Source organism: Gavialis gangeticus, unplaced genomic scaffold, assembly GCF_001723915.1.
Source record: "Gavialis gangeticus isolate Ggan-Ray unplaced genomic scaffold, GavGan_comp1, whole genome shotgun sequence".
Classification (NCBI taxonomy): domain Eukaryota; kingdom Metazoa; phylum Chordata; order Crocodylia; family Gavialidae; genus Gavialis; species Gavialis gangeticus.
In genome coordinates, this window is record NW_017728980.1 from 14,024,404 (window position 1) to 14,036,738 (window position 12,335).

Below are 12,335 nucleotides of genomic sequence, written 5' to 3' on the forward strand. Positions count from 1 at the left end.
CGGCTAGGGTCTGGAACCAACTTCCAAGGGAGGTGGTGCAGGCTTCTACCTTGGGGGTTTTTAAGAAGAGGTTAGATGAACACCTTGCTGGGGTTGGTTGACCCCAGGACTCTTTCCTGCCATGGCAGGGGGTCGGACTAAATGATTTTCTCAGGTCCCTTCCAACCCCAGAAACTATGAAGATGCTTGGGCTTCTGACCACAGTGAGGCAAGTCATGGAATCCAGTAAAAGCACAACACTCTCGATCCTAAATCAGCTCATGCCTTTTCCAAGGCAGTGCCTGCCAGTCCAGACTTGCTGTGCCTGTGGCATTCAAGTTCATGTTGATGTAATCCTGCCACAAAGGCAAGGGATAATTGAAATACGAAATAAAGGATCAGTTGCCAACCTGACCCTTGCAGGAGGATTCTAGGGCCTGCTGACCTCTTGGCTCAGTGTTCTTCAATCTCAGGTGTGTCCCAAGTCCTACCAGGCCTCTGTGTTGGTGCACCCATGTTAGAAAGCCTTATCCAGAAGGAGAATGCCAGACCCCTTTCTGCTTCCTGTATGGAAACATGATGCAGTAGGAGACGACAAGGAAAGTTTCGAGTGTAGTCGTAACTATTATTTCAGAAAAATACACTTTTTGTGACACTGGACCATTCAGTGGCTTTTTTGGTGTCAACTGCTGGCAGTTATAGCAAATAGAAATGGCAGCCCTTAACTTTAGTCCAGCTGATGTACCCATATCAGAATCCATAACAAAGCCAGCTGACTTCACATAGTTTGTGACAATTGACAATGAAGTGGTGTGACTGTTGGGTTGTGGGCAGTGCTTCAGTAGCGTAGAAAACCTCTGCTCAGTTGTCTCCTGCAAGGTGACAGCCAATATTCCTGCTGAAGTTTCAGGATTGCCATTTGAGAGGCATCTTAAAGGATGCTGGAGGCTTGGTTGGCCTTGCCAGAGATCAGGAGAGAGGACAAAATCTCAGGACTTCCCACATGTTTCTGGGCAATGCCACTTGTATGCAGGAAGCTTAGGGTTTCCTCTGATCTCTTCTGCAGTGCAACCAGCAGGTCTCAGACTATCACTGCCACTTGTGAGGGATATTGTATTCTTTAAAGGAGCTGTATAAAGCAGCTTGTATCCTAGATACTGCTGCTCAAGTTACCTTTAGAACTGTCCTCTGTCCCTAGCTGCCTGTAAAGTGGAGCATGGATCTTACCTCACCAAAACGCAGCAAGCACCAGACCCTTGCCTACACTAGTCTGGTGGCAAAACACCCATGCAACACTGTGCTCACAGGGGCAAAGTGCTCCCTGAGAAAGCCCTGGCTGCTGGAGGACTGAGAGTCTGAGGGCGGCCTGTTTCTGGGCCTGCTGCCAAAGTTGCTCCAGGTCTGTTGAACAACAAGAGCTGCGTGGGCAGAGCTGCATCTCCCTGCAGTTTTTGTGGGCAGGACTGTGTTGGCTGTGGGGTGCGGACACGGCTTCCCTGGAAGAACTTGTGTGATGCAGGAGAAGGCTGAGGGAGCTGGGGCCCAATTCCTGCTTGTAAAATGCTGATGGAGAATTGCTGGAGGCTGTTGGCTCCTCCAGAGAGTGCTCAGGCAAGCTGGGCAGATGTTCCCAGGGATTGTTATGCTCTGTTTTCAGCATGTTTCTCTCTTTCTCAGGGGTCTTGATCAGGTTATAACTGATTACGTCCATGGGGAGGCATCGCCTATAGTGGCCAAAGGATTTCTGCATGTACTGTCTGCTCTAACCTTCTCAGGCCTCTGCTACTTCAACTATCATGACGTGGGTATCTGCAAGGCGGTGGCTATGCTGTGGAGCCTCTAACCTACCACCAAACTTCCAGCACAAAATGATTGTTCACTGCTGCCTTTGCTTCATCATCTAGTTATTAAAGCATTCAATGAGGGAGCAATTAATTTTTTTTAAAAGTGGCGGGGGTGGGAACAGGCAGTTAGTTAACCCCAAAAAGAGAGCTCAGTGGCACTTTGCTAGGAGAGAAGAATAGATTGAAGTGATCTGGATGCTGACAAAGCTTCAGGTGTAAATTGGGGTGAATTACTAGGGTTCACATCAGCAGTAATTCCATATGGCTGAAACCTGTTACCCATTAGAATAGCATCTTGGCTAAGTTTGTTGCAGCATGATTTTGCAAAGAAAATGTGCCTGTGGAAAGTTGAATCGTTGTTCCTGAGATTACATCAAGTGTGTGTGCAACGTGCCTCACGTAACTGAGCAGGCCCTGAGAGTTGGTGTAAAAAAGGGACACTTTTTTGTTGTTAATCCATTCAATAAAGAATTTACAGAAGACTGTGTCTGTCCATGATGCATTTTTTTCTCTCCCCAATCATTTTAAAGTATTCTCGCTGCTCCTGCTGTTGGTGTAACTGTTTGAAAACCAAAGCATAGACTCTGGTTTTCACTCTTACTTGATGTTTGTGAGTGCGCTGAGGAAATGCGGTGTTGAATGTCATCTAATTATAGGACGAAAGAGTGTTTTGATGTAGATTAAGTCTTAGGAGCCATAAGCAGTTTCCCATTATTTTGAAACTCAAACCATGTGTGCCATGATTTCTCATAAGTGAGAGAACCTGATCCACACCCAGCTCCCTGGCCCATTCTTTCCTAAGTATGTTCAAGGAGATTCCAGTGTGGTCTTTACTGATTCATCTTTCTATGTTTAAATTCATTGGCCAATGGATGCTTAGTCTCATCCCAAAATTCCTTCTTCCCCCTTTGGGAATTAGTTTGGTTGCGGTGCTTGATATTATTCTAACGTCATAAGCAGGGATCGGGGTTTTCTGCTCACCACAGGAAAACATCGATTTTTCTCATTCTAAGACCAGGAAGCCCCCAGTAGAAGGGCAGCAGGGTGGGGAGCCCACAGCTGCTGTGCTCCAGCTGTGCCACCCATGGAGGAGGGGGAGCTGGGTTCTCCTCCAGCTGCAGCAGCTGCTGCCCACAGGCTGCGGTCTCAGGCACTGCTTGTGGGGTGGGGGGAGTGGAGCCAGGGGGCTGCAGACCTGAGTTCCTGGCCCTGTAACCCTGTTAACTGAGGAACCCCTCTGGCAGGGGCTCCCTGTGGGGGCTGTGGGTGGGCAGTGGGGGGCACCAACGGGGCTGCGGGTGGGGAGTCAAGGGCACTGGCAGGCTGAGGGACTGGGTTGGGAGTCAGGGGCACTGGCATATCAGGGCTGCTCAGTGCAACAAAGCGGGGAGGGCACAGCTGCAGCTGGACCTGCATCCTGGTGAGTGAAGGGGGCAGGAGGAGCTCTAATTTTCCATGATAAAAAAACCCCCAAAATCAAACACCAAAATGTGTTGGTATTTAGAATTTATCTTATTATAGTGATTGAGGCACTGGTAGATTTCCAGAGTGCTTTAAAATTGTAAATATATCAATAAAACATTGAGTTCAACAGATACTTATATATAGTGGTGTTTCATTTGAATTGCAGAAAAACATGGATTTTGGAGGTTTTAATCAAAGACCTTGTGACTTTTTTTTTTTTAAACAGAGAAAACCAGGATCCCTGTAAGGTAAGAGGCTACGTGGTTGCTGTCTGATGCCAGCAGGATGTTTTGGTCAGCGCTACCATGCAGTGCATTTATTTAAGTTTGTCTGTTCAGTAAACCCATTTTGTCTCCCCCATCCCCAACCCCCGCTAAATCTTCTCCAATTCATTTGGCAGTATCAGGCAGTTACTGGTATGCACCCTTCCTTGGCCAGGACCTGCTTTGCATTATGATGGCGTTCTAATAATGCACTTTTTTTCTTTTTTTTTTAAGTGTAAAAGACCTTTGAGATGGCCGGTCTGTAGCCAACACCATCTTCTGTTATTTCTTCTATATTTAAAAATAAATGAATAAATCAGAAAGCTGAGCTATGGTAACCTGTTTCTGGGATGCATGAGTCTGGCAAATTACAGTCACTTCTCTTTTTAGAAGACTAAGAGGGGAAGTTATCTTCACCAACTTGCCCAGTTATATAGGTTGTTGAATAAAGGTTTCCAAGCCCCCATTAATGCAGGGCAGGCAGTGCTATGAATGGAGCACTTGAAGAAGAAAAGTTGTGCTTTGCTGCATTGGACGAACCAGCAAACACAGCAATTTTTTATATCAATCCCTGTTATATCAGCTTCCTGTTGTTTTGTTCAGTTTCTTGACTGAAAATTTATATTTGTGGTCTAAAAGGAGCAGATGTTGTCAGAATATCTGAGAAAAAGGACACACAGACCTGCGACACTTTGAATCACTCCTTTCACGTCAGAGTTGACTGTTCCTGCCTAGAAAAGTCTGGCCTCAGCTCTCTGTTCCTTTTATCGCTTCTTGTACAGTAAGAAGTGCTAGATCTGTACATGAGTCATCGGTAAACCCTTTTGCAATCTTTATCATTGGCCAGTAGAAACAATATGAATCTGCAGGACTTCCAAGACTTTTGGGAACAATGTCGGGGCGGGGGAACTTTTTCACAAAGAGGGTAGTAAAACTGAAACGGGTGGCCCAGAGAGGTGGTGGGGTCTCCATCCTGGGAGTTTTAAGCCCCGGTTAGACAAAGCCTTGGCTGGGATGATGTAGTTAGGGCTGGTCCTGCTTTGAGCAGGCGGTTGAGATAGATGTGACCTGAGGTCCCTTCCAGTCCTCATTTTCTATGATTCTCCCTCACCCTGTCAGTGTGAACCACTTGCCCTTTATGAAGTGTTTGTTGCCTTACCTCAGTAGCATAGATGTTACAATCCGGTTTGATCCCTCCTTTTAGAACAATTATCAAGCTTGCAGTGCTGGGCTTCCTAGTATTTACTGTATCTAAGCCAGCTGGGCCTGTACTGAGTCTCTCTGGATGCATCTATGTGAGTAGACTAATTCTACTGTGCATTAGTGTGACAGGCAAAACCCATGCTAATGCTCTAATATGCAGTATACTGGCTCCCACAAGGCAGCCTTACGGTTGTCTTATTCATCTGAGAGTGCAACGTGCATCTGCTTCCGCCTATGAACTGGTGTCGGAGGCTGAAGGCTTGCCTGGACTTGCCCAGACAGCAGCCTGCCAAGAAACCCCCTCAGTTCTAGTTCGTGAACAAAACTCTCAAGAAAGCAGTGGAACCTATTCATTTTGCTCTCAAAACCTGCCCCAACCCCAAGGAAAAATGGATTTTCCACACACCAGGCTGGGGTGGGGGGTAGTTAATGTTTAATCCTTTTTTTTTTTTATGTTTAAAAAAGCAGTCAAGAAATAGCTTATGTATGATAGAGCAGCATTTTTAGAGTGATTTTCAGTTACGTTTCGAAATGTATCTTCATGGTCTTGTCTACTTCATGTCCACTCACACAGCTCTTTAAAATCAGTTTAATTAAGATTTAGTGTACTACACACCTTAATGTCACAAAAGACCATTTTTGCTAATGCACAGTAGCACCAATTATGGTGCATTAAGTTTAGTCCCTGTCATTACAGGTTCTAAATTTAATGCACCATAATTACGGTGCATTAAGGAAGGTGTAGATCCTCCGTGTCATGGTTCTGGATTTTTAGGTCACGTTTCTAGGCTTAAATCTCCTTTCTGTGCCCTTCCTTAAGCCACAAGACACCACTGTATGGGTAGCTTTGGCTCTGGAGCACTGCCTTTTGGTTTAATGCTTGTGGGTCCAGTGTGATGGGTAAGCAGGGATGCACAAGCTCAGCAAAGTAGTTGTTCAGTCTCAAAAACTGCTTTTAAAAGTTGCCAGAAGTCGAGATCTTAGCAGAATACTACACAAGGCTCAAGAGCCTCAACTCCTTGAGTCTATGGTGTTGCAGGCAGAGTCCTTCCTGTTTTCATCCCTCAGGCAGTTACCTTCCCACTCCCCTTAAATAGCACCCCCTGACACCCCCCAGTCACATGCCTCGGTTTGCAAACTGCAGAGTTCCTGCCCGCCCTAGCGTGGTGTGTGGAAAATCCTGGAGTCACCAGGAACAATGGCCACAAGCTGAGGGAGGATAGGTTTAGGTTAGATATTAGGAAGAACTACTTCATGGTAAGGGTGGCCAGAGCCGGGAACAGGCTCCCCGGAGAGGTGGTGCTCTCACCTTCCCTGGAGATCTTCAAGAGGAGACTGGATAGGCACCTGGCTGGGGTCTTATGACCCCTGCCACCCCCAGTGCTCCTTCCTGCCCATGGCAGGGGGTTGGACTAGATGATCTGTCTAGGTCCCTTCCCACTCATGGATTCTATGATTTTTTCCTTGGGGTTGGGACAGGTTTTGAGAGCAAAATGAATGGGTTTCACTGCTTTCTTGAGAGTTTTGTTCACAAACTAGAACTGAGGGGGTTTCTTGGCAGGCTGCTGTCTGGGCAAGTCCAGGCAAGCCTTCAGCCTCCGACGCCAGGTCATAGGCGGAAGCAGATGCATGTTGCACTCTCAGATGAATAAAGACCGTAAGGCTGCCTCATGGGAGCCAGTAAAATCTGTGCTACCAGGAGGGATGAACGGCTGTTTTGCAAACAAATTAAAAAAAGAATCAATTTGACCAAAGGGAGAGTTTAATGCATTTTAAGAGAACTGCATTATTGAAGTTGCAAAAAAGTTAATGTTTAACACTTTTTTTTATGTTAAAAAAAAAGCCAAGAAATAGCTTATCTATGATACAGCAGTGTTTTTAGAGTGATTTTCAGTTTAGTTTAAGTTTCAAAATGTATCTTCATGGTCTCGTCTACTTCATCTCCACTCACACAGCTCTTTAAAATCAGTTTAATTAAGCCGTCCTCTTTTGCAAAGGCCAAGAAATATCCTGGCATCAGCCAAGATTCAAACTTGAATGACGTTCCGTCTCCCGGTGTAAACAGCTTTTGAATAAAAACCATGTCACTTTTTCCTTCGATGTCCTTGGGAGGCTCTCCCTCCTGAAACAGAGCAAGCACAAGGTCAGACTCATTACCTAGCTCTTGACTGGTTCAGGAACAATTCTTCATTGCAGCATGTTTGATGTCTTGGTTTTATTTATTTTGCCAGCTAAGGCAAATGCTGGGAACCAGTGGAGCTACTTACCCGGAATCGAACCATTCTTTTCCCACCGTCATCCATGCAGTACATACTGTAAGTCTTGCTACCTTCCTGGACACTGAATGCTACAGCCGGCCCAGTCTCAGGCACACCCGTGTCTGCATAATAGTGAATGGTGAATAGCATTCCACTCCCTAAACAGAAAGTGCTCCCGTTAGAAATTCGCTCAGGAAGGAGCCAGTTTCTGCAATTTAATTCCACCTGTGCTTTATTGCACCACAAGCACCCACTTTTTCTACTTGTTGGAAAGAGATGGGGCCTGTATTTGTTTTGTATCCTGTCCTGGGATGGCTGATGCAATTCATTTGGACTTCTCTGCTGGATGGAGCTAATGGTAAAGGACGTGTGCGTGTGAGAGAGAGATGTTGCTAAGTCACTTTAATTTGTTGTGCAAGCCTTCTAGTGCAGGTCCATAAGGTAGGGGTTACATTTGTTGCTAGTAATGAGCTCTGTAAACCTGAATGGGAATGAGCAAAGAAATGTTATTGCTATATGGTGTAAAGCAATGAACAGCTTTTAGTGCCTCAGTGTCTTGTTTAAACAAAAAAGGGACCTTGCAAATTGCACCCAGCACAACAGAGGGTAGGGGCCCGTCAGTGTGGCTTTGCAGCACCGTCCTAGCCCCCAGCTTCATTTCAGACTGTAGGACCTCATTCCTTTTGCATGCATGTGGATCTCGGTAACTTTTTGATGAGGAATTCCCTTGGTCTTCTGTCTCCCCTCAGGTACCATTTCTGATCTTTACTTCCCTCTGGGAAGCGAGTCTGTGCTTTCCTGGCTGACATGAAATGTGCAGCATCTTTGAGATGATGAAAGGCCTTTAGCTAATTGCATTTTTCTTCGAGTTGTTCAGAACAAGCTATGGCTTCTAGCAGTGGGAGTTATGTTTTTAGCCCTAAGAACTGCATAACATGCCCTTTAGATTCAGAATTCAGTGATACCACAAGGCAAAAGGTTGAGTGGAGTGAAAGTGTGAGTCGGTGATTAGAGAGAGAGGTGAGAATTTTCACATACCACGCTTCACCTCCTGATCTGCTGCAGATTCGAATACCCCTACATTTGAATCTGATCGCACCACAAGTATTTGACTGTTGATGTTTCGAAAGACTTGCTGACAGATGCACTGTTCTTTCCTCAGAGAGTCGCACTCTAGAACTTCTGTGGAAACATTAAATGGAAAGTCCCATTGCACTTGGTTTAGTTTTAGCTTTAAATGAGCAGATCAGCACATCTCCTGTATACAGAAGTGCTAGAAGTATAAATAGGAAGGCATGGTGCTGGAATAATATTCAAGCAAAACAGACTGTGCTATATCTCTTGGTATCCCGAGCAAGAGAAGTGGGGAGTCGTTCCTAAGCATCAGGTGTCTGGAGAGCCAGCATTTGCACAGTGGGAAGGGAAGCCGTTCTCCTATACATTGCCTTATTCCCCTCCTCATCCACTGCAATGTCAACTTTAAGGGGAGAAATTGGAGATGTTTATTCCCTTTCCCAAACCTGCTATTCTGGCATACCTTTCTCCAATCACAGGCACCCAGGCTTTGGAACAGGAGGCCACCCCCAAATCATTAAGCCCCTTCCCTGAACTGCTTTCTTTAACCCATTCAGCTGGGTTGGAGCAGTTATTTTGTTGCTGCTGGGTTTTTTTTCCTGATATCACCTCCCCTCCCATCGCAGGTTGTTCTAGGACCTGGTTTCTCTGATGGACAGAAACCCCCTTCTGACTTACACTTTAAACTGATTTACATCCATTTGTTCTTGTGTCCACATTGCCCTTGAGCTCTTCTCCCTTGCAGTGGACCTGCCCTCCCCATGTAGTTGCACTGAGCAATCCTGTCTGCTCTGTCATGCATTGAATGAACCAAGCTTTGCTGCTAGAGCAGCTCACCTGGCCCAGAGGGCCTCTATTTCACTTGGAGTTGCTTAACAGTGAGCTCTGCAAGATTGGACTTGTTCTTACACCTGCCATTAATTTGGGTGTGAAAGTCACTACCTATTGCTTCATGCTAAATTGGGTGGAATTAGTTGGTGGGTTTGGGGATGAAGGTTAGGTCTGTGTTAGTTAATCATATAACTAAATAAAGTAATAAGTGACAAGCAAATAATTAGCTTTACCTTCATAATCTTGGTTCCAAACAAGCAATGACAAGAAAGAAAAGGCTGTTACAAGCTGCTTCTAAATGGATCATTTTCTAGCCACTTTCAGTCAACGAGATGAACAGGCACCCTCTACTAGACCACTCCCCATGCCCCAACAATCCTCCTATTTGTGGAGAGGCTGTAAAAGCTACTGAAGTCCCATCAAGCAAGGAACTGTGCCTGTAGTAGTAGTCTAGCTTGAGGTTTAGGAGAAGACTGATGTGAAACTGGAGGATTAAAATAAACGCAGTCTTAAACTATTCAGTGTTCTAACAGATAAAATAAGTCTTGGTTGGTACAGCTGAAGCTCCAACAACTGGGCTCCACTAGCTTCTTGGTGACATTTCTAGGAGCACTGAGGAAACCCGGAACCCAGGCCTCCCCGGAAGCACACTTTGTTATTGCAGGACGTGGGAATTGCTCTGAAGGGTATAGGGAAGTAGAGCAGCTGGCTACAGTAGCAGGGAGGTCAGCTCAAGCAATGGAATCAATTGCTTGGCCAGTTTTGGTTTGTTGCACAGAAATTACAACACAGGTCCACACGTATAATAAAAGACAAATATTACCTTCAAAATAGAGTTCTAGATTTTCCCCAAAGCAGACTGCAGAGACAAGAGCCTCTTTGCAATTCATCTTCACTTTGCAATAAGCAAAGGAGTCCAGAGATGATGATGACCCGGCTCACCCTTCAGATGTAGTGAGCTAATGCTGGCCGGTTCTCTGCTTCCTGTTGTTATGCAGTGACGCTCCTGGGTGGAGAAATAGATTTGTGTGTTTTGCTATGGATCACTAAAACAGAGAGGTTTTTTACCGCCCCGGACACGGAGGGGCTCCTCTTAACGTCTTGTTTTTAACATCTTGCTTCATGTTAGCTCTGACAGCCTCAGGATTGTTAGAAAAGCTGAGTTTTATACTTTCCCAGTTTCAGTTACATCATTTAAAGATAAGAGGCACCTTCTATTTACAAGGAGATTGAAAACCTATCCCAAAATTAACATCGGTGGTAAGTTACCAGATATCCTAATGGACAGGTGGATCTCTTCCCTCAATCCAGAATTTTCTAATCAGCCAACTAGCAATGAGATACAGTTTTCTGTCCTTCACTTTCATTTAATCTGGACTGCTTCTGATGCTGATTCCAACTACATTAACATATGCCCAGAGTCAGGTTCTAATGAGAGCTCTGTTGATTCTCCTGTGTTGAGGCCTGAATCCAAAAATAAATATTTAACAGAACTTATTTTGCATTGACTTCACCAAATCCCTAACTCCATGAAAAAAATCTAGCCAGCAAATTATTCATCACATCTCTCTTCCCTTCTTTCCTACCTCAGCAGACTTCCTTTCCCTTTTGCAATCCTATTAAATGAGCTCCCTCAACCAAAAAAATTAGAGCTGGTACATCATTGCTGTACCCTTTGATTACAATAATTAGCCATTTTAAAAATGTTGAAGATGCAATAGCTTGCAAAAAAAAAAGTTGCCTAGAAAAATCAGCCCCCTAATTACTACTTCCCAAAAGGCCATGGGGCTAAGGTTGCCTTCTCTCCCCCAGGTGTTCGCTGTCTTTAAGCGAATTAAAAACAACCTGAAGATGGAAGAAAAGCAAGAATTAGCTTGTAGTTTTCTGACTCTTCTGTTGCCGAAGGAAAGCTACAGCATGCACTGTCTATGTTGAAGCACTCAATACTATACTGGTATGTAGCGTATCCACGTGGATACAAAGTTTTTCACACCTTATGTATTTTTCTTACACATCTATAATTGTCTACCAGGGTAGCTAAGCTTTCAACTTCTTCTAGCTGCAAACTGAAGTCTTGATGTTGCTGACAGCCATGGGATACAAGCTAGAGATATGTATGCCCTAGAGACCATGATTTGTGCCCTGTGCCTCAGCTCAAATACTAATGTGTTTATTAAATATTATTTTCTTTAGGAGCCACATCTAAGCTGCCCATACTCTACAGTACTAAAAAATGTGCTTGCAAGTAACTTTCCTTTCTGATAATCCCTGGTACTATCTATGATGGCCTAGAGCTCTGTTTTGTTTGCTGGAGAACACTGGTCATGCTGTAATGCGTATTTCGGAAAAAATGATTTGCAACAACCTGACTGAACTGAGGCTTCAGCTGGAAGAAATCTTCTCTGCTCTAGGGAAACTACAGCTGTGCACAGGCATAAAAAAGGACTTCTAGTGGAAGGCACTTGGGTAACTTGGTATAGAACTACAGTAGCTCCTAGAAAAGGAGTTGAGATGGGGCAAGTTGTATGACCGTGACTCAAAGGAATTAGGCTTGCTAGTTAGGTACATTTGCCTAGAGTGATGGTTTGCCCAGAGTGATGGTTTTATGGGGGTATGGATATGTATTCAATTATCCCTTTCTTTCACCCTTGTATGGCAGAGACTACTAATGCTTTCCCTTCCTGTTGCCCCAATTACAAATAGTTCAGTAAAGGTGCCCCCTTGAGTTATCATAAATTTTCAAGTTGCCCAGAAAATTATTCAGATTGATATGAGATTGCAGTTCACCTTGGGCTAGCTGTAGCTGAAGATGCTTTCAAGGCTTCCTGAACACATCACTTCCTCTTGAATTATTCATCTAGTATTTCTTTTTAAATCATTTTTTGCTCTGTTGTTGTGCTTTACTCTCCCTTGTCTCTTACAACCTCAGCATTCACATCTTAATATTTTTATTACCCTTAAACTGAGTCATAGTTTGAGACAGATAAACATGGGATATTGCTTAATTGTAGGCTTTCCTCAATAACTTGATGCTTTATTTATTTTTTATTTATGTTTTATTTTCCTTAGTCACATAATTGCTATACAGACAGTCTTGGGAGGTTTTTTAGCAGGGTAAATGAATCTAAATGGCTTTCAGAAGATCTGCTGTCACTCAGAGGGGCTAACTGTGGCAAAGGGCTAGCTGGGATAATGAGGTTTATTACACACCTAGCTGACAGTCTTAGAGGAACTGAGTAGGAAGAGACCTCAAGCATTCAGCTAATTCATCCTTCTTAAATGTCTGTGGGAACTTTGATGCCTGGCAAAGGTGTTCAGAAAACAGGCTAGCTGTCCTACAGCAAGGTAGTAGGCAATCTAAAATTATTTTCCTTCCATGCTGCTTTGAGTTTTACTTCAAGGTGCGGGGGGGGGGGGGG

General features: G+C 44.5%; 2 protein-coding genes across 2 annotated transcripts in view; one reads left to right on the plus strand and one right to left on the minus strand.

The window, feature by feature from the left end:
- Positions 1 to 2,306, plus strand: part of SDHD (succinate dehydrogenase complex subunit D) — a 9,326-nt gene extending 7,020 nt beyond the window's left edge. Inside the window, exon 4 of the mRNA XM_019510632.1 lies at positions 1,657 to 2,306. Coding sequence (XP_019366177.1) covers positions 1,657 to 1,822 — 166 coding nt within the window. The 3' untranslated portion in view covers positions 1,823 to 2,306. The remainder of the gene's footprint in view (positions 1 to 1,656) is intronic.
- A 4,272-nt stretch (positions 2,307 to 6,578) lies between these two features.
- On the minus strand, positions 6,579 to 10,819 carry IL18 (interleukin 18). The gene is made up of 4 exons (XM_019510654.1): positions 9,740 to 10,819; positions 8,050 to 8,193; positions 7,021 to 7,169; positions 6,579 to 6,875 (listed from the first exon to the last, which is right to left on the minus strand). Exons 1-4 carry the CDS (start codon positions 9,804 to 9,806, stop codon positions 6,654 to 6,656), a joined length of 582 nt encoding a protein of 193 aa, XP_019366199.1. The 5' UTR covers positions 9,807 to 10,819; the 3' UTR covers positions 6,579 to 6,653.
- Between the last annotated feature and the right edge of the window lie 1,516 nt (positions 10,820 to 12,335).